Raw genomic sequence first — 21,822 nt, 5'->3', positions numbered from 1 at the left:
ACACACAGACATACACAACATATAAACACAGACAGCACACACACACACACACACACACACACACACACACACAGACATACATACACAGCATACAAACACAACACACACACACACGGAGACTGAGGAAGTGTCTCAGCTCAGCAGCTAAAGACATGGTTAATACACAGAAATTTCCTCTGCTGATAATTTTAAACTCCAAGATAGAGCTCTTTTATTCTGTAATGAGTGCACTGTAAGGTTCCATTTGAGACCTGGCTTTTGCCGTATGCTTATATAGCTGATCTTGGCAAAGGAAGCACTCAGTAATATTAGTGATGAATTAGATTGTTTGTATGTGGAACATATTCTGGACTCTTTCACCAGTAGTGGTTTCAAATTATTGACACTGATGTTGGCCATAATGATCATGCAGTCGAATCACCAGATATTAGCTTCGTTTCTAATAATAGTAACAATTACTCTTATTAGTAATAGTATCATGAGCTACAGTTCTGGATAGTAAACTTAGGGCACTTGCTAACTCTACCTAACACCAATGTACAGCCTCTGCTCTCCTAATATCCACAAGGATGGTACCTATAGGCATACCCCCAAACAATAAAAATATATCAAACTTGCAACACGTGCATGAGCACCTTGTGTGCTTGGATATGTATGTAGCAATGAGGGGGTTCTTGACACATGGGATGGTCTCATACAAGTTAGTACTGGATCTCCCCTCCCTTTTCTTACCCATGGTGTCTTCCTGAACCTGTGAGACCTCTTGTTTCCATCTAAGAAAAATAGTTCTCCTTCTGTAATCATCCAAGGTCCTTGCTTTTCATCATTACTTTGCCGTATGTCCAGACTTCTTCTACTGTCTCAATTCTGAGCCCTCTGGCCATGAGCGACTTGGCTTTCATCCTGTTATTGAATTCTTTTTCATGTTTTTATAAAACCACTGTTTTTATAAAACTGCAGTTACCAATGTGATCTTTGCCCTAGCCTAGAGAGGCAGCTTCAAGGTTTGTCTGCTCTAGTCACCAGCAGCCTGGAAGTTCATGATTCTTTTTCTTCTATGGTTTTAGAATGTCTGTCATTTCTGGCGTATAACCTTGTCTATGAGGTAGTGAATAATCCAGCCCTGTCAGCTATGCCCAACTGGATTGCTGATGCAAAGAAAGTATAAAGAAACAGGCTTTTGGACCTAAGTTAAACCAGTTACATCCCCCACACTCCTCAAAAGCAGTCTACTTGATTCTTTCTCAATGGACAAAAGCCATTTTGACTTCACACCATATCATGCTTGGCTACCATCTAGTAGGACTGTCCTATAATTCTGGGGGGAATGCATCTCCTATCCTGATTAAAGAAATTACGGGTAAAAGCCAATGTCTGTCAGCTACTGCATGATGGTGCACGCTCAGACATTTCTATGCATTCGTAAACATACTGTGGGTGGGTGGGCGAGATAGTTGGTTCTTTGTAAGAGGGAATCAGCTCATGGGCTGGAACTCTCCATCCAAGACAAGGATGTTCACCTGTTCAGTGAACTCCAGATGGACCCATTCCATAACAGGTCTGAGAAATCTGAAGCAGAGAGTGCCACAGAAATGCAAGAGAATGTTCATTTGAACGCATTCCCTTACCTCATTCACTATGAATCTGCCAGGTAAAGAGAATTCTGATCTTTCAGATCGAAAGGGGAAATGTGGACGGTACAGAGAGGATGATCCTGGTGCACCACCTGGCCCACCCGTGGGGTCTTGCGGTTCACGGCTCCTACCTTTATTATTCCGATGAGCAGTATGAGGTCATTGAAAGAGTTGACAAGTCCTCTGGGAGTAACAAAGTCGTCTTCAGAGATAACATTCCATACCTGAGGGGTCTCCGGGTTTACCACCATCGCAGTGAGTACTTGTCATGACTTGTCATGTGTGATGAGTAGTCACGTGTCTTCACCCTCACATCTAGAAGCCTCTTCCCACACTGTAGTTCCTGGTGCATGCTTGCACATGTATGCAGAATCACTTGTGAGATTTGACAGTTAAGTGTCTGATTCATCTGACATCTCAAAGGCCAGAATTGGCTTCTGAGTAAACTTACTCCTATTCTTTTCAGAGTTTCAGAGACAGGGTTCCTCTGGGTAGCCCTGGCTGTTCTAGAATTCACTCTGTAGACCAGGCTGGCATTGAACTCAAAGATCCACCTGCTGCTGCCTCCCAGTTGCTGAGATTAAAAGTGTGCCCCGCCACTGCCGGCTCTTCTCCTAAGTTTTAACTCTGACCCTGCTCTTTTGCACAATAGCACTCCTCAGCTACTATCTGGGTTTTATTGTCCAGGTTTCCTGTGGTAATAGAACTTCCATGAAAGGCAGTTGCGTCTTTTGTTTTATTTACTGATGTATGCCTAAGATAAGGAAGAGTATTTCTCTATGAATTTTAGGACAGAATTTTTATTATTAGCAGGAATACCTCCACCCCCCCCAATTAACTTTAGTTTATTAATTCAGAGTTTTTACTATGAGTAAGACCTTGAACTCACAGAGATCTGCCCGCCTCAGACTCCCAAGCTTTTATATTAGCAAGTTTTAGTTTTTCGTCTCTAACCTAAGAATCAACAATGTTGTTTATTGGCTGTTTTTCTTGCATGTGATTAAAGATGTCTTTTAAATATCCTTATCTCATGGTTGAAAGGCAAGAGAGGCAAAATGCCAGTTATAAATTTCTGCCATCTTTAATCTTTGTGTGCTTTTTTAGGGAAGGAAACACAACACAACAATACAACACTGCTCCATCTTCTAACTGCCATACACTGTTTCCTCCCATTACTAGTTAGGCATTCAAATAAATCCCCGTCTTTCAGTATTGATTTTAGCCTGCTGATCTTGTTATTACGTGCTTCTTATTTTTATACTATTCGGTTGACTCAATTTAAAAAAAAAATGAGCTAGCCTGCCAAGCACGTAAGATTACAGACTGATTTTCAAATTCTTTTAGATGCTGCTGACTCTTCCAATGGCTGTAGCAACAACCCAAATGCTTGCCAGCAGATCTGCCTGCCCGTACCAGGTGGAATGTTCTCTTGCGCCTGTGCCAGTGGGTTCAAGCTCAGCCCCGATGGTCGCTCCTGTTCTCCATATAACTCTTTCATGGTCGTTTCCATGCTGCCTGCAGTTAGAGGCTTTAGCTTGGAGTTGTCTGATCACTCAGAGGCCATGGTGCCAGTGGCTGGCCAAGGTAAGGGAACTATTAAATAGGTAAGCTTTGCTTCTGTCCGGTGTCAGCTCCAGCTTCATTTCATCAGACTGTTCTGAAGGGCAGTCAAACTCAGAGCTGAGCCAAGTCCTATCCCTGGAGTTTGCTCACTTCTAACTCTGGGTCATGGCTAGAGGATCTGTATTCCTCATGGGGCCAGATTTTGTTGGTTTATGAGAACCACAGGCCCAGGGGGACAGAAAACATAAGCATGGATTTTTCTTGAAGTATTGAAGATTGCTTGTTTAGGAAAACTGTTCTGTAATGAGGCTTGTTATATATAACATATAATAAAATAATCCACAAATATTATTTTGGGGTGTGTGTGTTAAGTCTCACTATGTAGCTTTGGTTGGCCTGACACCCAGGCTATTCTTGTATTCAGAGTTCTCACCTGTCTCTGCCTCCCAACTGTTTGAATTGAAGGCATGTGCCACCACACTTGATTCTTAATAATTATATTTTTACAGCAGTTATATTTGCATACTGTGAATCTGTAAATATGTCTTTTGGATATGCCAAGGTTTGTGGCTAGAACTTTCTAGAGTTTTCTAGTACTTTCTAGTTTTCATAGTCCTTATGGGACTATGCGAGACTATCCTTGCAAGGATACCTGTTTCAGAAAACCAAGGCTTGGTGGTGCTTATAGAACAGTGCTTGCTCCGTGGTAGCATTAAGGGCCATGGATTTGTTCCTCAGCATCGCAAGGCCAAACCAAACCAACGAGAAAAAGGAAACAAGCTCAGAAGAAATAAACCTTGACAGGGAGTATTATGTTCTCGATATGGAATCTTTTTAGAGTATCTTGTCAGTAATTTAGCTAAGGTGTTCACAGGCAGTCACTGCTTTGTAAAGAGGCATTTCCCCCTTGGGCTATCTATTCCATTTGACTTGGGCCCCAGGACGAACTTGTTCCCTAAGCTACCATTGACTTTGGCAGTCAATGGTGACTACTCATCATTGGTGATCCTGCCTGAAGTGATCATACACGATCATCTTACTCTGCCGTTCTTTCACATTTATTACTAATATTCTGCACCTATGAAATCTCAACACCAGCTGACATGTCAGTGTGGACAGTGGGCATCTCACACACAAGGCCACTTCCCTAGATGAAGAACTGCTTGAAGAGAGAATCAGCCTTCCCAGGGATGAGCCTGGCTAACTGCTCATCCAACACTAAGCCGTCAGTGCGTATGGACAACACTCAGCAGACTGAGCCCCTTGTAGTTACATATGTACATGTATATATACATGCAATAGTAAGAAAGGAAAAGACATAGAAGCGCATGAAAATAGAATGAGAACTTAGAAGCAGACCACAGGGAACAGTAGTGAGGAGCAGGATGTTGATAACAGGTGTGCAAAGTTACAATGGGGCACATAAGTCTGCATCATTAACCAGTGCTAACAGAAAGGGGAAGGAGGTACCAGTTCAGTTGGCTGATTTTTCTTAAATGTTCTAGGACGAAATGTTCTGCATGCGGATGTGGATGTTGCCAACGGCTTTATTTACTGGTGTGATTTTAGCAGCTCTGTGAGATCCTCTAACGGAATTCGTAGAATCAAACCCAACGGGTCTAATTTTACCAACATTGTTACCTATGGCATCGGAGCGAATGGAATCCGGGGTGTGGCGGTGGATTGGGTAGCAGGTATGTGGTCCTGTGCCTTTGTTTTTCCATCTCTGTCATCTGAATTGTTTTCTCTAGATAATCGATAAGATCATTTAAGACTAGGCTACTCACTCACTAAATCAAAAGATGTTTTGTTTTGTTTGTTTGGATGTTTTGTTTGACAGATTAATTATGGAAGAATCATTTTGTTTTCTTCTACTTGTTCAATCAAGCAGGAAAAATATTAAATTGTGGGTTTGTAGTTTTTGTCCTAAGGTTGACAGAAAATTAGATTAGAAAGATCTAAAAAGGGGGCTGGTGAGATGGCTCAGTGGGTAAGAGCACTGACTGTTCTTCTAAAGGTCCTGAGTTCAAATCCCAGCAACCACATGATGGTTCACAACCACCCATAATGAGATCTGATGCTCTCTCCTGGTGCATCTGAAGACAGCTACAGTGTACTTATAGTAATAAATAAAACTTTGGGTCTGAGCAAACAGGGCCGACTGGAGTGAGCAGGGGTTCTAAAATTCAATACCCAACTACATGTAGGCTCACAACCATCTGTATAGCTACAGTGTACTCACATACATAAAATAAATAAATAAATCTTTAAAAACATGTGAAGAGGAAAGGTGTTCACTTACTTTAATGTCAAGCAGTGCAGTTCTAGTTGCAGATTCTTAATGCAACTTAGTTGCTTCCTCATTAATGCATACAAAAATCATCGGGTGTTTCTCTTGGTTACTAGTATGCCCAACTCACTATTCTGTTAACTTATTCAGGTTTGAGTTATCACTCATTCCTATGCTTGGAAAACTACTACACTACAAGTTTTGTGAATATATTTTTAATCAAAATGGATATCGTTGTATATTATTGAGCTTGATAAGCAGACAGTGCTTAAATATAAACATGCATTGTAAATAGTAAATCTAGTAAGTTAGCTAAATAAAATTTTAATGGATTCCTAATTCCCACTCTGAAGTGTACTGTTTCTGATGGTGTGGATAAATAGGGTCAGTATGGCATGGCCAGAAGGATAAATGTAGCCCATTTTCTCTTTCGTACCATTTTACTGTGACACACTTATGGTCATTCATTTGGGGTTGTCACGTCACAATGTCAGAGTTAAACACTTGAAGGAGAAACCATTTATTTTGGCTGTGTGTGTTGGCCTATGCCTGTAATCTCAGTACCAGGGAGAGAAGGCAGGAGTATCAGAAAAGAGTTAAAGGCATCCTCAGTTACATAGTGAGCTCAACTCAAGCCAGAGATTCAGGAAACCCCATTCAACAAGCAAGCAAGCAAGCAAGCAAGCAAGCAAGCAAGCAAGCAAGCAAGCAAGCAAGCAAACAAACAAACAAACAAGGAATCAAACCATATACCCCACAAGCCTAAAATACCACCTGGTACTATTCGACAACCCTGGATTAAAGGAGTACACAGTATCACACCAGCATCCCATCTCTAGAGATGCAACGTACAGAAACATCAGTTAAATATTTCATATTGGAATAATCTCTCTGGCTATTTTTTGAGGCAGTCTGGGAAATAATATGTGCATAGTATTGATAGTTCAATAACTAACTTGACATGGATCAGTAATTGAGGATCCAACAGCTTCCACTCATACCACGAATCCATTTTATAGTACTTCACGTGATTGGCATGTTATTCTCGAATTTATGTTATACTTTAACACAAAAGGGAAGTGGATTTTGGGTTTGGTGGCTATTTATAAAGTCAGTGGATAAAAACCATCTACACTAGTTAGGAAGACTTAGGAAAGGCCACATAGACCTTACATACAAAGAGCATTTGAGGATATGTCTAGCAATCTGAGGTGGTTATGGCTGTCCTCTCTGCTCTTTTAGGCTCTAATTAATACACTTTATACCATGATAAAGTATATTTAGGCTCTTTGGTAAGAATGTTAAAGACTCATGTTTTAAGTAGAAGAAGAAAAATACATATTTTAGTAGGAAATGGGTTGTAATGCTGGCTGTGAATTCTAATCTGAGTAAGAAGGAAGCTGAAGATTTTTGAGAAAATAAATTTTAAAAAGTACTCCCTTTAATTCCCAAGCATAAATATTTATTTTTATATGTTTACATTGAAATTTATTGTCTTGAAAATACAATAAATTTGTTTATATTTGGTAGTTCTGTTCCAAGTGTCCATCTGGTTGTCTTTTTAAAGCTTCCCATACTTGCCAATATTTCTCCGATCATATTTCACCCTCATACATTTTATTATGCATGTTTTCCTTCTTGGTTTTTCATTCATCAGCATCCTTCTTATTTTTTCCCTGTAGGAAATCTTTATTTCACCAATGCCTTTGTGTATGAGACACTGATAGAAGTGATACGGATTAATACCACATACCGCCGTGTCCTCCTCAAAGTCTCAGTGGATATGCCCAGGCATATCGTTGTTGACCCCAAGCACAGATATCTCTTCTGGGCCGACTACGGGCAGAAGCCGAAGATTGAACGCTCTTTTCTTGACTGTACCAATCGAACTGTACTTGTCTCTGAAGGCATTGTCACTCCTCGGGGCCTGGCAGTGGACCACGACACTGGCTATATTTATTGGGTTGATGATTCCTTAGATATAATTGCCAGGATCCATCGTGACGGAGGAGAATCCCAAGTGGTTCGTTATGGCAGTCGTTACCCAACTCCTTATGGCATCACCGTCTTTGGAGAGTCGATCATTTGGGTGGATAGAAATTTGAGGAAGGTCTTCCAAGCCAGCAAGCAACCTGGGAACACAGACCCTCCAACAGTGATAAGAGATAATATCAACTTGCTACGGGATGTGACCATCTTTGATGAGCATGTCCAGCCCCTCTCACCGGCAGAGCTTAACAACAACCCCTGTTTGCAAAGCAATGGTGGGTGTTCCCACTTTTGCTTTGCCTTACCTGAGTTGCCTACCCCCAAATGTGGATGTGCTTTTGGGACTCTGGAAGATGATGGCAAGAACTGTGCTACTTCTCGAGAAGATTTCCTCATCTATTCTTTAAATAATTCCTTGAGAAGTTTACACTTTGACCCTCAAGACCATAACCTGCCTTTCCAAGCCATAAGTGTGGAAGGAACGGCCATCGCACTGGACTATGACCGCAGAAATAATAGAATCTTCTTCACACAAAAGTTAAACCCTATCCGTGGCCAGATTTCCTATGTCAACCTGTACTCAGGGGCCAGCTCTCCAACGATCCTGCTCTCAAGTAAGTGCACACCAGGGTTAGGGTTTACCTTGGCAGTAGATATAAGGAGGGCCACATACCGAATCGTCTTAATGCCCTTTGAGATTCTAACATCTTATGAGTATGTGTCTTTCTACTTGTGTGTATCCAGATATAGGGGTTACTGATGGCATTGCCTTTGACTGGATAAATAGAAGAATTTATTACAGTGACTTTTCAAATCAGACAATAAATTCCATGGCTGAAGATGGATCTAATCGCGCTGTGATCGCCCGTGTTTCCAAACCGAGAGCTATTGTATTAGATCCTTGCCGAGGGTATGCCAAGGTCTTATTGATTTATCTGCTTATTTGAGGATGGAGTGGGGACTAGAAATTACTTTATGGGCATAGAGAATAATGATAATAGTGTATAAACTTGCACAGAGACAGAGCTTTTAGTGACTTTTCCTGGTCTGACTTAGAGCATCCATTTTGGCAATGTAGTCTGAAAAAGAATGGAATACTTCTTTACTTTTACTTGTATGGTTTACAATCAGTGAATGTTTCCACTGTAAAGAGTGAAAAGGTTTTAAAAAGCTACCTTGTTGTGAATTAATTATGCCCTCTGTTTGATTAACTAGGTACATGTATTGGACTGACTGGGGTACCAATGCCAAAATTGAAAGAGCCACACTGGGAGGGAACTTCCGGGTCCCCATTGTGAACACCAGCCTGGTTTGGCCCAATGGACTCACTCTGGACCTGGAGACCGACCTTCTCTACTGGGCAGATGCTAGCCTGTAGGTGTCTCTGAATCATGTGGATGTTGGACATAGAAGGACTTGCTCCATGCTATGAAAATCTGATAAACCAGAGAGATTATTGCCTAAATGTAGAATTGAAGTTTTAGGAACTATTTTATGCTTTAACTTGGTCTATATCCTAAATCTATGTCTAAATCTCCGCATCACTAAGTGTGATTATAATTATAATGGAATCACTCAATTTCTGACTTGCAGGCATCAGATCTGAATAATGTGTCTGTTGGTTTCTCTGGCGTGCTTCTCAGCAAATTTTACTTGCAAACTCCCTTTTAACATAATTATGGGATATCTCCAAGTAGCTACATTGTAGTCATCCTGATTGAGGAGTTCAAGAGATGAAAAGATTTTGTTCATTACAGTTGTTTGTCTGCATGTTCGTTTCCCTGCAGATACTGGCCTTGTGATGAAATATTCTGATTTTTTTTCTTCATACTCTCATTTGAACCATAGCAATGATGTTCTGTGTCTTTCTAAGTAAATTCCTCAAAGTAACCAATAACAAAAAGGAAATAAATTCTTTTTAGTTTTTTGCTATGTTTCACATCAGGTCCCATGCATTAAGCAAATCCTTCCTTGGATTGTTCCTGCTTCTAATGTTAGCCTGGTTCTGATGAAATGATATATGTAGGCCATTGTATGAGCAAATAAGACTTACCATCACCAAGAAAGAGACACGTGTCATGTCTACACTACTTGACTAGCCATTTGAAGCAGGCCTAACCATTATAATTCCTTTTTCTGCTTAGCAATCGCTTTTCTTTCTCTTTGCTTTAGGCAGAAAATAGAGCGCAGCACTCTCACGGGCTCCAACCGAGAAGTCATCGTCAGCACTGCCTTCCATTCCTTTGGCTTGACTGTCTACGGCCAGTACATTTACTGGACAGACTTTTACACCAAAAAAATCTACCGTGCTAACAAGTACGATGGGTCAGACCTGATCGCAATGACCACTCGTTTGCCCACCCAGCCTAGTGGCATCTCCACAGTTGTCAAGACCCAGCAGCAGCAGTGTAGCAATCCTTGTGACCAGTTCAATGGAGGATGCAGCCATATCTGTGCTCCAGGTAAGGGGTGGAGCAGGAAGATGAAAACAAGTATTTAGTGACAAAGACTGTCACCACAATGACAAGGACACTCGGTGAGGGAGGCTGCAAGGGAAGAAGAAACAGAAACTGAGATTCTTGATTTCAGGTTATTTATCAAGTGTACTAAGGGTTGTATGTTGAGAGTGTTGTCTTGTGGGTTTCTGGTCTGTTCTACATGGACTGGCTTTGTAAAGGCAGTTTAAGAGGAAGCTTGTTGAAGGGAAAGAGTAAGATGAAAAAGGTTTGGCTTTCTGACTGGAATAGGATTCCATTAACGTAACTTTTCTGTTTAGGAGCTATCGTTTCTAGTGTGATGTTTTAGGGTGAGATATAAATCTCACTGAGGACAGCTTCATAGGAATATGTCTTTGTGAATTCTTCCACGGGAGCCATTGTGTTGTAGGTGGCCATCGATTATTTTTAATAGAAAAAGAGATCAGAATATAGTTGAAAGGTAGATGGTGTCTTAGTTAGGGTTTTACTGCTGGGGACAGACACCATGACCAAGGCAACTCTTATAAGGACAGCATTTAATTGGAGCTGGCTGTCCATTATTATCAAGACGGGAACATGGCAGCATCCAGGCAGACATGGTACAGGAGGAGCTGAGAGTTCTACATCTTCATCTGAGGGCTGCTAGCAGAATACTCACTCTCAGGAAGCTAGGGTGAGAGTATTACAACCGATACCCATAGTGACACACCCTACTTCAGCAGGGCCATACCTTCTAATAGTGCCACTTCCTGGGACGAGTATATACAAACCATCACAGATGGTGTTTCATCTCACAGATGTCGTAAATGCCATTCTGGAGAAGTCTAAGAAAGGTTCCTACGCTCATGTTTTCTTGCTTCTCTCTGTCCCAGGTCCAAACGGAGCTGAGTGCCAGTGTCCACACGAAGGCAGCTGGTATCTGGCCAACGATAACAAGTACTGTGTGGTGGACACAGGTGCCCGCTGTAATCAGTTCCAGTTCACCTGCCTTAATGGGCGTTGTATCACTCAGGATTGGAAATGTGACAATGACAACGACTGTGGTGATGGCAGTGATGAGCTGCCCACAGTCTGTGGTAAGCTGTAGTGTTTAGAGCTAAGATGTCTTTGTGCAAGTGTTTGGCACAAAACACTGTGTATGAATGGCTTTTCTGTTGGAGCCAAAAACATTCACTCTGATAACCCAGGCTATATTTCTGTTTAATCACCTCCATATAGATGAGTAAAGTCATTAGATTAAAATCCTGGCATTAGCATTTCTAGTATCTGTAGAGCTTGAAAATATTGCTCAGGTAGTTCATCTTTAAAACAGTGGTTACCAGAGATCTTGTAAGAAGAAGGGAGCAGGCTGTGGAGCATGACAATATGGCACTACGGGCCCCAGGGGGTCACTGTTATCATTTTATTGCACTGTTTCTGACAGTCCCTGCCCAGTTTTTATGTCACTGGAGTAAGACACAGTGGGCTTTCAAGGGGATTTGTAGTTGGGTACCTTTCTCTAACAGTGTGCTTTTGAATGCTTTTCTGCATTTGAGATAAACTTGAGAAGTGAGATTATGGGCAAATGAAGTGACTTTCATGGCTCACTTAAAATGCTTTCTTTCTTTAAAAGCACTTTGCATCCAGTCTGACTTTCAGGCATTTCTGTCTTAGAAGTGAGACAAATTGTAACCCTAGGAGTGTTACAATGTTAACGTTACAAATTGTAACTGGAAGGCATCTTCTCTCCCTGTCCTTTCTTCCTCCCAGCCTTTCACACTTGCCGATCAACAGCCTTCACTTGTGCCAATGGGCGATGTGTGCCATACCATTATCGCTGTGATTTCTACAATGACTGCGGGGACAACAGCGATGAGGCAGGGTGCCTGTTCAGGAGCTGCAACAGCACCACAGAGTTCACTTGCAGCAACGGGAGGTGCATACCTCTTAGTTATGTCTGCAATGGCATAAACAACTGCCATGACAATGACACCTCAGATGAGAAAAACTGCCGTAAGTGTATCTTTAAATCTTTCCTTTGGTGTCTGTGGTCACACAGGAGATGAAATGTTTCCATAAAATCTATTGCTTTCTAAAAAAAAAAAGAAAAAAACCTACTATGTGTTTGTAATAGTCAATTAAATGATTATAAAAATATATCTAGCTAACATTTGAATTGCTTGCTTAATTTGATGGCTCTGTATATATCTGCTAGATTAAAAACTCACCTCATGAACATGTTTCTCTGCCACCCTGGAACCAACTTGGGCCTCTCTTTACCACCAGCAGCATGGACTGCACTTTCCTGCTCACTTAGAACTGATTTGGACCCTTCCCTGAGTCTGTTAACTGAGTCGATGCTATAGATGATATACTTGGTAGTTCTGTTTCAAGTGTCTACCTGGCTGTCTTTTTAAAGCTCCCATCACGTGCCAGCCGGACTTCGCAAAATGCCAGACTACAAACATTTGTGTTCCCCGAGCTTTCTTGTGTGATGGAGACAATGACTGTGGAGATGGGAGCGACGAGAACCCCATTTACTGCGGTGAGTATGAAAAAGCTTCTTCGCCCTCTGTGGGTCCAGAGGAGCGACCGGGGCAGCACAGAACCATCCTAGCTTTGATACTGAGTCTGTAAGGAGATGTGGAAGGCAGTTGCTTTAAGATATGAGTAGAGTGGTGGGAGAAGTCTCTTGCTTCAAATATATTTTTCTGGAAACCTGTTAGTATCCAGGCCTTTAACCCTCAATCTGTATTTGTACTATCAGCAGTTATTACTTCTGAATATTATGGTCTTGATCTTGAGTAGCTTAGTTTTATTGAAACAATTTTCTCTATGAACAGAGGAAATGAAAAGGTCTTTCTTAAGTTTAATAATTTTGAGAATAATTAGTATGAAAGGGTGTATCTTTTAAAAAATTTGCCAATTTCTTGTAGCTGAATTTTTGATCACATCCTGAGGAAACCACAGGCTATCACAAAAAATTTGCCAGAGCAGGACTCAGGTACAATAATGACAGCAGCCCAAAGAAACAGAATTTGGCTTACAGCATAACACAGGGTAGGGCAGGTTGGAGTTACTGCTTTTCTAACAAGTGTTTACCGGCAAATCCATCTGGCACTATTAAGGCCCAGGCAAGGGAGAGCCTTGTAGAGTAGAATGGCAAGACCCCATTCAGGACAAAAATTCATTGCAATATTTGTGCCCACACAGTAGAAGCTAACATAAAGTTCAAAGGTAGCCATCTCTCTCATCTACCCTAACAATTCTGAGTTACAGTGAGTAGATGAGAATTTTGCTTACTTTTGAGAATTATGATTAACAAATTGTGGTGAGGGATAGAATTGAGTGTAACATTGTTTTAATAGAATTCACTTAATGTAAAAAACCAAGCAGGGTGTGATGGTGCACACCTTTAATCCCGGCACTTGGGAGGCAGAGGCAGGAGGATCTCAGTGAGCCGGAGGCCAGCCTGGTCTGCATACTGAGTTCCAGGACATCCGGGGCTAGGAACTTTGTCTTGAAAAACAAACAAACAAACAAACAAACAAACAAACAAACAAGAAAAAAATCAAGACTTATTTTGCACAGTTTTACAGCACAATGTCATTTTTTGATATGTTAAAATCTAATCAGAGTTGATAGATTATTGGGACAGAATCTTCATCTTTTGCCTAGGTTGTCCTTGAACTCAGAATGCAGGGAGCTTCCTGTCTCGGACTTGTTGAACAGCCAAGAGTGTTCGTTCACCTGCCTGGGCGCTCTTTGGAATTTCTAGCAAATAGAACTTACACCTTGTATTTATGGAGTCTTGAATGAAAATTCAGGAGAACTGGGAAATATTCCCCTCTTGTATCTTATGTACCTGCAGCCCCATAGTAAATTATAGACAAGGCCTTTTCCCCATGGCAGCAATTAACCAGTTCAGAGATACAGGCAGATGGGCAGCAGATGGGAGTCTGCTGGTGTTTTAATCTTGTGCCTGTCCTCCAGCCTCACACACATGCCGCAGCAATGAGTTCCAGTGCGTCTCCCCCCACCGGTGTATTCCAAGCTATTGGTTCTGTGATGGGGAAGCCGACTGTGTGGATAGCTCGGATGAACCTGACACTTGTGGTAAGAGTCAGCAACCGTGAGAAGCTTACGGTGCAGTTAGAGAGGCCGGGGCTACTCCCACCCATCAAATGCAGGAGCCACACTGCTGGCTACTTACTCTCCCTGTTCCTGCTCCCAGAAGGGATGCCAGAACCGTGCAGTAGGTGCTCATGAGCGGCTAGTGCAGACACTGAGGGCAGCTGGGGAGAATATGGGGGCTATTAGTTGATGTTGATATATTGAGATGGTAATGCATCCAGTGGATCGTCTGGCTTGCAGCTCAGTTCTAGCTGATTCTCAGTTAGAGTTTAGGAATTTTGTCTGAGCCTTTTAAGACAGTAGGAGGATCCAAAAATGACTAAATTCTTCCTATAGGGCTCAGAGCAGGCACACCTTATTTTATTTCTTTTTCTACTAATGTGTAGAGTGAGGCGCCGTGGCCCTGTTTGGTAGGCCCTCATGGAGGCCCATGTTCCTTGTTTGTATTCAAAGCTTGCTTTTTACTGTCACAAATCCTCATGTGCATCGATGCATATTCACTGTAGTTAGTTGTACTCATTTCCGAGGTGCTTTTTTAACCCGTCATAAAATCCTCACTATGTAGTATCTAGAAAAGTATGGTCACAGACTAGTGACTTGACTGTATAGATGAATGTTGTCACAGATCATCCATGACTACCTTCTTGTTTTGTGCTGGAATGGCAATACCAAGTAGGCATGGCAGACCATGGAGCTACAAGGCCACCTCAGTATTCTCTACTGAATTGAGAAAAGTCTACTCATCCTTATGTACATTCTTCATACTCCTCTTTAATGATGTATAATATTCCTAAGATTGGTATATTATTAAGCATTTTTCTCTTGTATTATTGTACTACGTAACATCGTATATAAAACCCTTGTCTGGGTTGTTCATTAGTATAGTTTTAGAGTTAAATTCATGCTAGTTTCCATTGAGTTCTCTGAAGTTTAATTCTATGGCTGATTGCTAGCAGTTCTTGGCCAAGTTTTACTTTTGCTTTTGTATCCTCACTGTAACACTGATAAACGTGTAGAAAATCAAGGGTCCCTAGAGTTTGAGAATCTGCAGAGAGAAGAAATAATAAGTGTTAGGTGAGTTTATAACTTTGAAATTATTCTAATGTGTTCTTGTGTTTAAAACCTATGAATAAGAATTTTCAAACCAAAGTCATAGTAACAGCAAGTAGTAGTTGTGGACTGTATTACACATTGTAATAACCCAAGTGCATCCATATATCTTATAATCTGCACTTTGGATCACAGTTTTCCCCTGAGTCTCTATGCAGCTCACTGTCAGCCTTCTCTATGTGTCTGAGACAATGTTATACCCCACCCTATACTGCTGCACCGCAGACCTATCACATTTGTAAAATCATTTGTGAAATCATCTCAAAGGTTCTGACAGCCGTAAGGTTCCATGTCTTCCTGATGTGTGTGTGAGTAAACTTCTCACTGACGTAAACCATGCCTGAATGTCCTTGCTGGAGACATCCCACTCTTTTCATGAGACTTCCTCTCTTGTCAGGGCATTCTCTAAACAGCTGCTCAGCCAATCAGTTCCACTGTGATAACGGCAGGTGCATCTCAAGTAGCTGGGTCTGTGATGGTGATAATGACTGCGGAGACATGAGTGACGAGGACCAGCGACATCACTGTGGTAAGTGAAGGCCGATAATTCCTCTGTAGAGTCACATTCCAGGGAAACTCAGAGCCGGTTATCATGGTTGGAGCGCCCAGTTGTCAGAAACTCCTGTTGAGTGAATGCACACTAACAGAATGCTACCATTATCTCCTGCTGTTGGACACCATCGCTTACATTTTACCATGAGGCAAATGGCTCGGTGCTCATTCTCCTTCACCCCCGGCTAATGGGAATTCTGTAGTAGGTGATGGGGACTCAGTTGCTCATTTCTGACAACAGTATGGCAGCCAATCACCCTAGGAGCTGTGATGAGGTTGGGTAGTTGTGGTATTCATCACTGAGTTTCCTCTTTTTTCAAACAATGTATTTTGATCCTATTCTTTCCCCTCCAGCTCCTCCCAGCTCCTCCCCATTCCAACCCACCCTTAACCAAGATGCTATGTGCAATGGACACTCTAATGGAGTGTGAGCGGCTATATCAGTATTCCACAGCAGGCTCCATGCCCGAGAGTAGTCAGCCAATACAAATGAACTCAATGGAATTTTTGTGGGCTTTTGTTTCATTTTGCTTGGTTGGGACTTTTTGTCTTGACCTTTTGTCTATTGACTCTTTAAATTTTTTTGTTTCTTGTCTTTTTTTTTTTTCTGTTTGAGAGAAAGAGAAAACAAAGTTATGGGTTTGGGAGGTGAGGAGGGATCCAATAGAGGAGCTCGAATAGGGGAAGGTATGATCAAAATATTGTATGGAAAATTTTCTTAAGACTATTTTAAATGATAGGAAATGTGGTTACTTTTATAACCCGAGTACTACATTGTTTTTATTGCCAGCAAAACCTGGAGTTGCTACCTGAGGGGCTTTAGTTAGCATTGTGTCACCTTTCCCTCTTAACATAGTAAGGGCAGAGGTTCCTGGTGCTTGTGTTTGGTAGTGAACTCACTTGCTGTGGCCAGAGCTCTACATCTGCTCTGTCATTGATGACTTACACGAACTATTTTCTCCCGTTTTCTCTTACGTTTTGTTTGCGAGAGGATTGAATAAGACATGAATGATTCCGAATCAGTGTCTCACTTCCTTCCCCGTTGCCTTTCTGGCAACTCTGGCCTCTCTTAGCATTCCTCTTCATTTGTGTGGTGCTTGCAATCTGTATTCAAAAGCCTCAACTTCTTAGACGAGAAAGGTCTCTTCTGGCTCTCCGACTTTGAGATGTCCAGTTAACCATTGTGCACTCAGTTTTCTCACACATTAAATTGGCACCAAGATAGTAATCACATTTTGTACGTATATAATTATACAGTGGAATATGGGTCATGGTGTGAAAATATGAGATATTTGTTCAATCCTTCGGAAGAAGGAGGGAAGGATTGTAGGAACCAGAGGGATCAAGGACACCATAAGAATCTCCAAGAGTCAACCAACCTGGCCTCATAGGGGCTTCATAGAGATTGAGTGGTCTGTCCATCAGGGAGCCTGCATGGGTCTAACCTAGGCTTTCTGCATATATGTTACAGTTGTGTAGCTTGGTCTTCTTGTGGGATTCTTAACAGTGGGAGCTGAGACTATCTCTGACTCTTTTGTCTGCTTTTGGGACCCCTGAACTCCTCTTGGGTTGGCTCATCCGGCTTTACTATTAAGGGAGGAGCCCAGTCTTATTGCAACTTGATATGACATGTTTTGTTGATATCCCTGAGAGGTCTTCCCTTTTTTGAAGGGAAATGGAGAAGGAGTGGATGGGGAGGGGGGAGGGAGAAAGGGGGAGGATCAAGGGAAAACTGCAGTCAGCGTGTACTATATGAGAGAATAAATAAATTGCAAAAAGGCATTTGTTCAAATTTTAAAAATGGAAGTCATTTTCTGAAGCCTTATGGGAAAATTTTTATGTAAATCTCACAGAAAAGTAAGCAGAGTTTTTATGCTGAGGTTTTGCTTCTGTAAAATCCAGACTCAAACAATTGAGACAGGTCTCAAGAACTATAAGAACCTTTGAAGGTATTTATAGTTCTACCTTGCCCATATGATTAGTGAGAGTGTTAAAGATTATAAGATTATAAAGAGAGCATTTCCGAGCTCTGAGGGATTCTTGTCTGCTTTGGTTTCAGAGCTTCAGAACTGTTCCAGTACTGAGTTTACCTGTATAAATAGCAGACCTCCAAACAGGAGGTGCATTCCACAACGCTGGGTCTGTGACGGTGACGCAGACTGCGCGGATGCCCTCGACGAGCTGCAGAACTGCACCATGAGAGCTTGCTCTGAGGGAGAGTTCAGCTGTGCGAATGGACGGTGTATCAGGCAGTCATTCAGGTGAACTGGGATTCAAACACATCCCTCTACACCCCAAATATTCACGGGGGCGGGGATGACTCACACATTAGGCACAATGGTCACGTGATACTCTATACTCTAGTGACCATGATATTCTAGGCTATCCAAGGATATCTTTGACTTCTTTTGAAATTCAGGTCAGAAAAAAGTGTTTTAAAATGTAATATGTTAATACATGTTTTATACCGATGTGGTTATTTATGTGTTTTTATGGATGATGTGGTCCAAGAAGATCCCAGGGTTCATGAAAGCCATAATGTGGCCTTCCACAGAGAGGCAGAGAAGGAGTTAACTTGATATTAGTTGGTGTGTCTCCTTGTCTTCCACGTGGGGGCAGGCATGGTTCTAAGAACTGTTTCTGTATTTGCTCTCTGCCATAAGAAGAACAGCTCCGTAAGTACACTTGGCTCAGGGTCAAGGTAACTAATGTTGAGTGTCAGGTGAGAAGGCCAAAGCTTCTGAAAATAGGGATTCTTATGTAGAATATTTAAAGTTCTTGACACTGTCTCAAACAGATTCAGCCCCACAGCATGCTGCTTTGGGGAATCTTGTGATTTCCTGTGGTGTGGTTTCTCACCTCTTTCTCCAAATGGGTCTCTTAAAATGAATTTTGTTTTTGTAGTGTCTAGCCTCTTACCACTGTATGTAGTAAATTTTTGGCTATAGAGGAATAAAGGGACTAATAGAAGCCTTGATCAAAATAAAGCAACCTGGAAAGGAGTTTGCTGATGGGAGAAAGTACTCGATGTTGTAGACATTCCTTAGATGTCGGCACTAGGCATTTGGATATGTGGACCTGAAGCAGAGGTACAGGACCCACTTGGGGGTTAAAAAGCACAGGGACTCTTTCGGGCACCAGGAACCATCAGGATTCCATGGCTAGAGTAGGAGATTGAAAGGACGAGCAGCAGAGGCCTGAGTGAAGCAGATGCCCCATTGATAGATATTGAGATAGGTCTGGGATGCAGGATGGCCAAGATTTTTGTATGATGGTATCCTGAAGAGGAAAAAACAGTCATGTGCTATAAAAATTGAAACACTGAGAGTGGGGTCTTAGCATGCAGTGCAGTGAATGGCAGTGAGTAAGAACAGATGTAACCCAGAAAGTGTATTTGCAGTTGTTATTTGGGCAGTCAAAGTGAGTCATCTGCCTGTCTTAACTCTTAACCTTAACCGGAGTTCTGTTCTAGTTTCAGTAAGTAGTCAATTCCATTGTTCTTAGATGTGAATATCTGAAAACCCAGGGCTTTGTTTTGATGAGATTGGGTTGTTTCTGCCTCTCTCTCTATGGTCCCTTCCACCCCACTCCTGTTCCCCTTCCTTTCTATGGTCTCTCTGCTCCCACACCCTGTACTTTCAGGTTCTTACTGACTTTGGTCATTTTTCTCTTTTTCTCCCTTCTTTTTCTGCTATCCTGGCATTTTCTTACTCCTCATATATTTTGTTTTTTCTTTCTGAATTTCTCTTGGCAGTGCTACAGCAGAATAGAATAAAAACAAAGCAAAACAAAAGAAAACTGTTCTCTGGAAACCTGGACTATAGGGCCCAGATCCTATATTATCTCTGCAACATCAGAATCCTATATATCTAAGTGTAAAACCTCCAGCCTGGCAGAGTGTGTGCTCCCCCATTTGACACTGTGGGACAAGGGGATAATTTCCTTCTTGACACATTGTGGTGGTGCTTGCTGAGACTGGGTTATGGCAGGAGTGCTCGCTGGGGTAATGGGATGCACTCGTGCCAGAAACCTGGTGATTTGCTCACTGTGTAAGCTAGTTAAGGGGAGACACTGGTGTCTCAGATCATTTGGGAATTATTTGATTTTCTGGAAAATCAAGTGGGCTAAGTCTGTTTTCTTTGACCAAGGCTTTCTTCATAGATCTATGCTTATGCCTTAGGTTTAAATCATATTGGCAGTACCCTAGCTTGTGGATGGCAGCTCTAGTTAGCAGGCATGGTCAGTGCACAGCTGTAGAACTGACTAGATTCATCCTGGGTGCCATAATACCTCATGACCCTCAGTCCTTAGCTCCTGGGCCTCCTTCCATCATTTAATGAATTATCATATATTAGCATTGTCTATATTTATCCTGAATTCTTTTATATACATGATAACCTGTCACCATGACCCTGTTCAGTAAGCGTGGCTTTTCATGGGGTCTTTGAATGTGAGTATGACTCATGGTAGCTCAGGAAACTGTGTCATACTTAGGACCTGGGAATGATAGGTATCAGAACTAAGACTACAGCATGCAAATTTGCCATCATTTAATGATAATCTACAGCTTTTAATCTTCCTATCACCATAACTAACTCACATATCATGAAAAATCCCAGTAGAATTATATGAAGAGGTCTGCCGGTGCAAACATTACCCCAGTGGAGAGATGGGTGTTTTAAAAAGACACTATCCAACAACAGTTCTATAGGACACAGAGTTCATGCTGAAGACTTGTATACAATGTGTCTGTCTGGATAGTTCCAGTGTCCATAAAGCTATTCCATGATTTACAAATTTATGAATCATGTTATTTGGCCTATAAAACCATGGGTGAATGAATCCATATTTACATTTATTATGCAGCCACCAGCAACAGGGGAATTCATGCAGATGGCCAAATGGATTGTTCCAGAGTTGGGTTAATGCATATTTTGGAGGTAGAGAGCTTAGGTACAGTAATCTTGTTAAAATGATCTCCGTGGTCCTTTGTCTCCTAACACAGGTGTGATAGGCGCAACGATTGTGGGGACTACAGTGATGAGAGGGGCTGCTCGTACCCACCCTGCCGAGATGATCAATTTACTTGTCAAAACGGGCAATGTATCACTAAGCTCTATGTCTGTGATGAGGACAATGACTGTGGAGATGGGTCGGATGAACAGGAGCACCTATGTCACACCCCGGAACCCACGTGCCCCCCTCATCAGTTCCGGTGTGACAACGGGCACTGCATCGAGATGGGGACTGTCTGTAACCATGTGGATGACTGCTCAGACAACAGTGACGAGAAAGGCTGTGGTGAGTACGGGAGGGGGAGGAACTGACCTCTCTATTGCTTTCTTATGAACAGATAGAGGTAGGTTGGTATACCAGGTAGAGCAACATTCAGGGTGTCCTTTAGGAGAATTACTCGACAAGGCATGCAGAAAGAAGAGAGCATGGAGGTTCTCCCAGGGTCCCCAGAGTGAGTTCTTGGCTTGCTTTTCATATTCATCTTTGGGAGACTGGAACATTTAGTCTCCTCTTCCCACTGACAACCAAGTGTGAGGAGGCAGCTGAAAGCGGATATGAATTGTGGCCGTTTGAATTTCACACTACCAATGGGTCATGCTCTCTGTGCAGCTTATTCTTGCTTGTTCTTTTCTGCATGGTGGCATTCGGTGTGTGGGGGGGGAGGGGATCAAATGGTTTAAAAGCAGCCCACCACTGGCCATTGAATGTTCTCACTAAATACATTTGCCAAATTGACTCAAAGTATGTGGTGGCGGTGGTGGTGGTGGTGTGTGTGTATGTGTGTGTGTGTGCAAGTGCAGAGAAATCTAGAATGAAAATACTATGGAAATTTGTGGAATTATAATATTATAAGTTACTTCTTGAAGTACACAAAATTATTTAAGTTTTCATCAATATTTAAAAACATATTACATTGTAAAATGGCATGTTTTATTTAGATGACATACATGAGTATAGTATGATAAAGTTTTTTTTAAAAATATTTTTATTAGGTATTTTCCTCATTTACATTTCCAATGCTATCCCAAAAGTCCCCCATACCCTCCCCCCCCACTCCACTACCCACCCACTCCCACTT

The 21,822-nt window shown here is 41.9% G+C and overlaps 1 protein-coding gene across 1 annotated transcript in view; it reads left to right on the top strand.

Annotated features, from left to right (window-relative positions):
* Lrp2 (LDL receptor related protein 2) overlaps positions 1 to 21,822 on the top strand; it is a 164,415-nt gene that overhangs the window by 98,659 nt on the left and 43,934 nt on the right. Inside the window, exons 36-49 of the mRNA XM_021184968.2 lie at positions 1,676 to 1,889; positions 2,979 to 3,218; positions 4,703 to 4,891; positions 7,170 to 8,090; positions 8,221 to 8,386; positions 8,692 to 8,850; positions 9,649 to 9,938; positions 10,826 to 11,029; positions 11,703 to 11,945; positions 12,352 to 12,477; positions 13,926 to 14,048; positions 15,574 to 15,705; positions 17,788 to 17,989; positions 20,734 to 21,029. Of these exons, the coding sequence (XP_021040627.1) occupies positions 1,676 to 1,889; positions 2,979 to 3,218; positions 4,703 to 4,891; positions 7,170 to 8,090; positions 8,221 to 8,386; positions 8,692 to 8,850; positions 9,649 to 9,938; positions 10,826 to 11,029; positions 11,703 to 11,945; positions 12,352 to 12,477; positions 13,926 to 14,048; positions 15,574 to 15,705; positions 17,788 to 17,989; positions 20,734 to 21,029 (3,505 nt within the window). The remainder of the gene's footprint in view (positions 1 to 1,675; positions 1,890 to 2,978; positions 3,219 to 4,702; positions 4,892 to 7,169; positions 8,091 to 8,220; positions 8,387 to 8,691; positions 8,851 to 9,648; positions 9,939 to 10,825; positions 11,030 to 11,702; positions 11,946 to 12,351; positions 12,478 to 13,925; positions 14,049 to 15,573; positions 15,706 to 17,787; positions 17,990 to 20,733; positions 21,030 to 21,822) is intronic.

The sequence above is a fragment of the Mus caroli genome, chromosome 2 (genome assembly GCF_900094665.2).
Source record: "Mus caroli chromosome 2, CAROLI_EIJ_v1.1, whole genome shotgun sequence".
Taxonomy (NCBI): Eukaryota; Metazoa; Chordata; class Mammalia; order Rodentia; family Muridae; genus Mus; species Mus caroli.
This window is presented reverse-complemented; position numbering and strand designations above follow the sequence as displayed.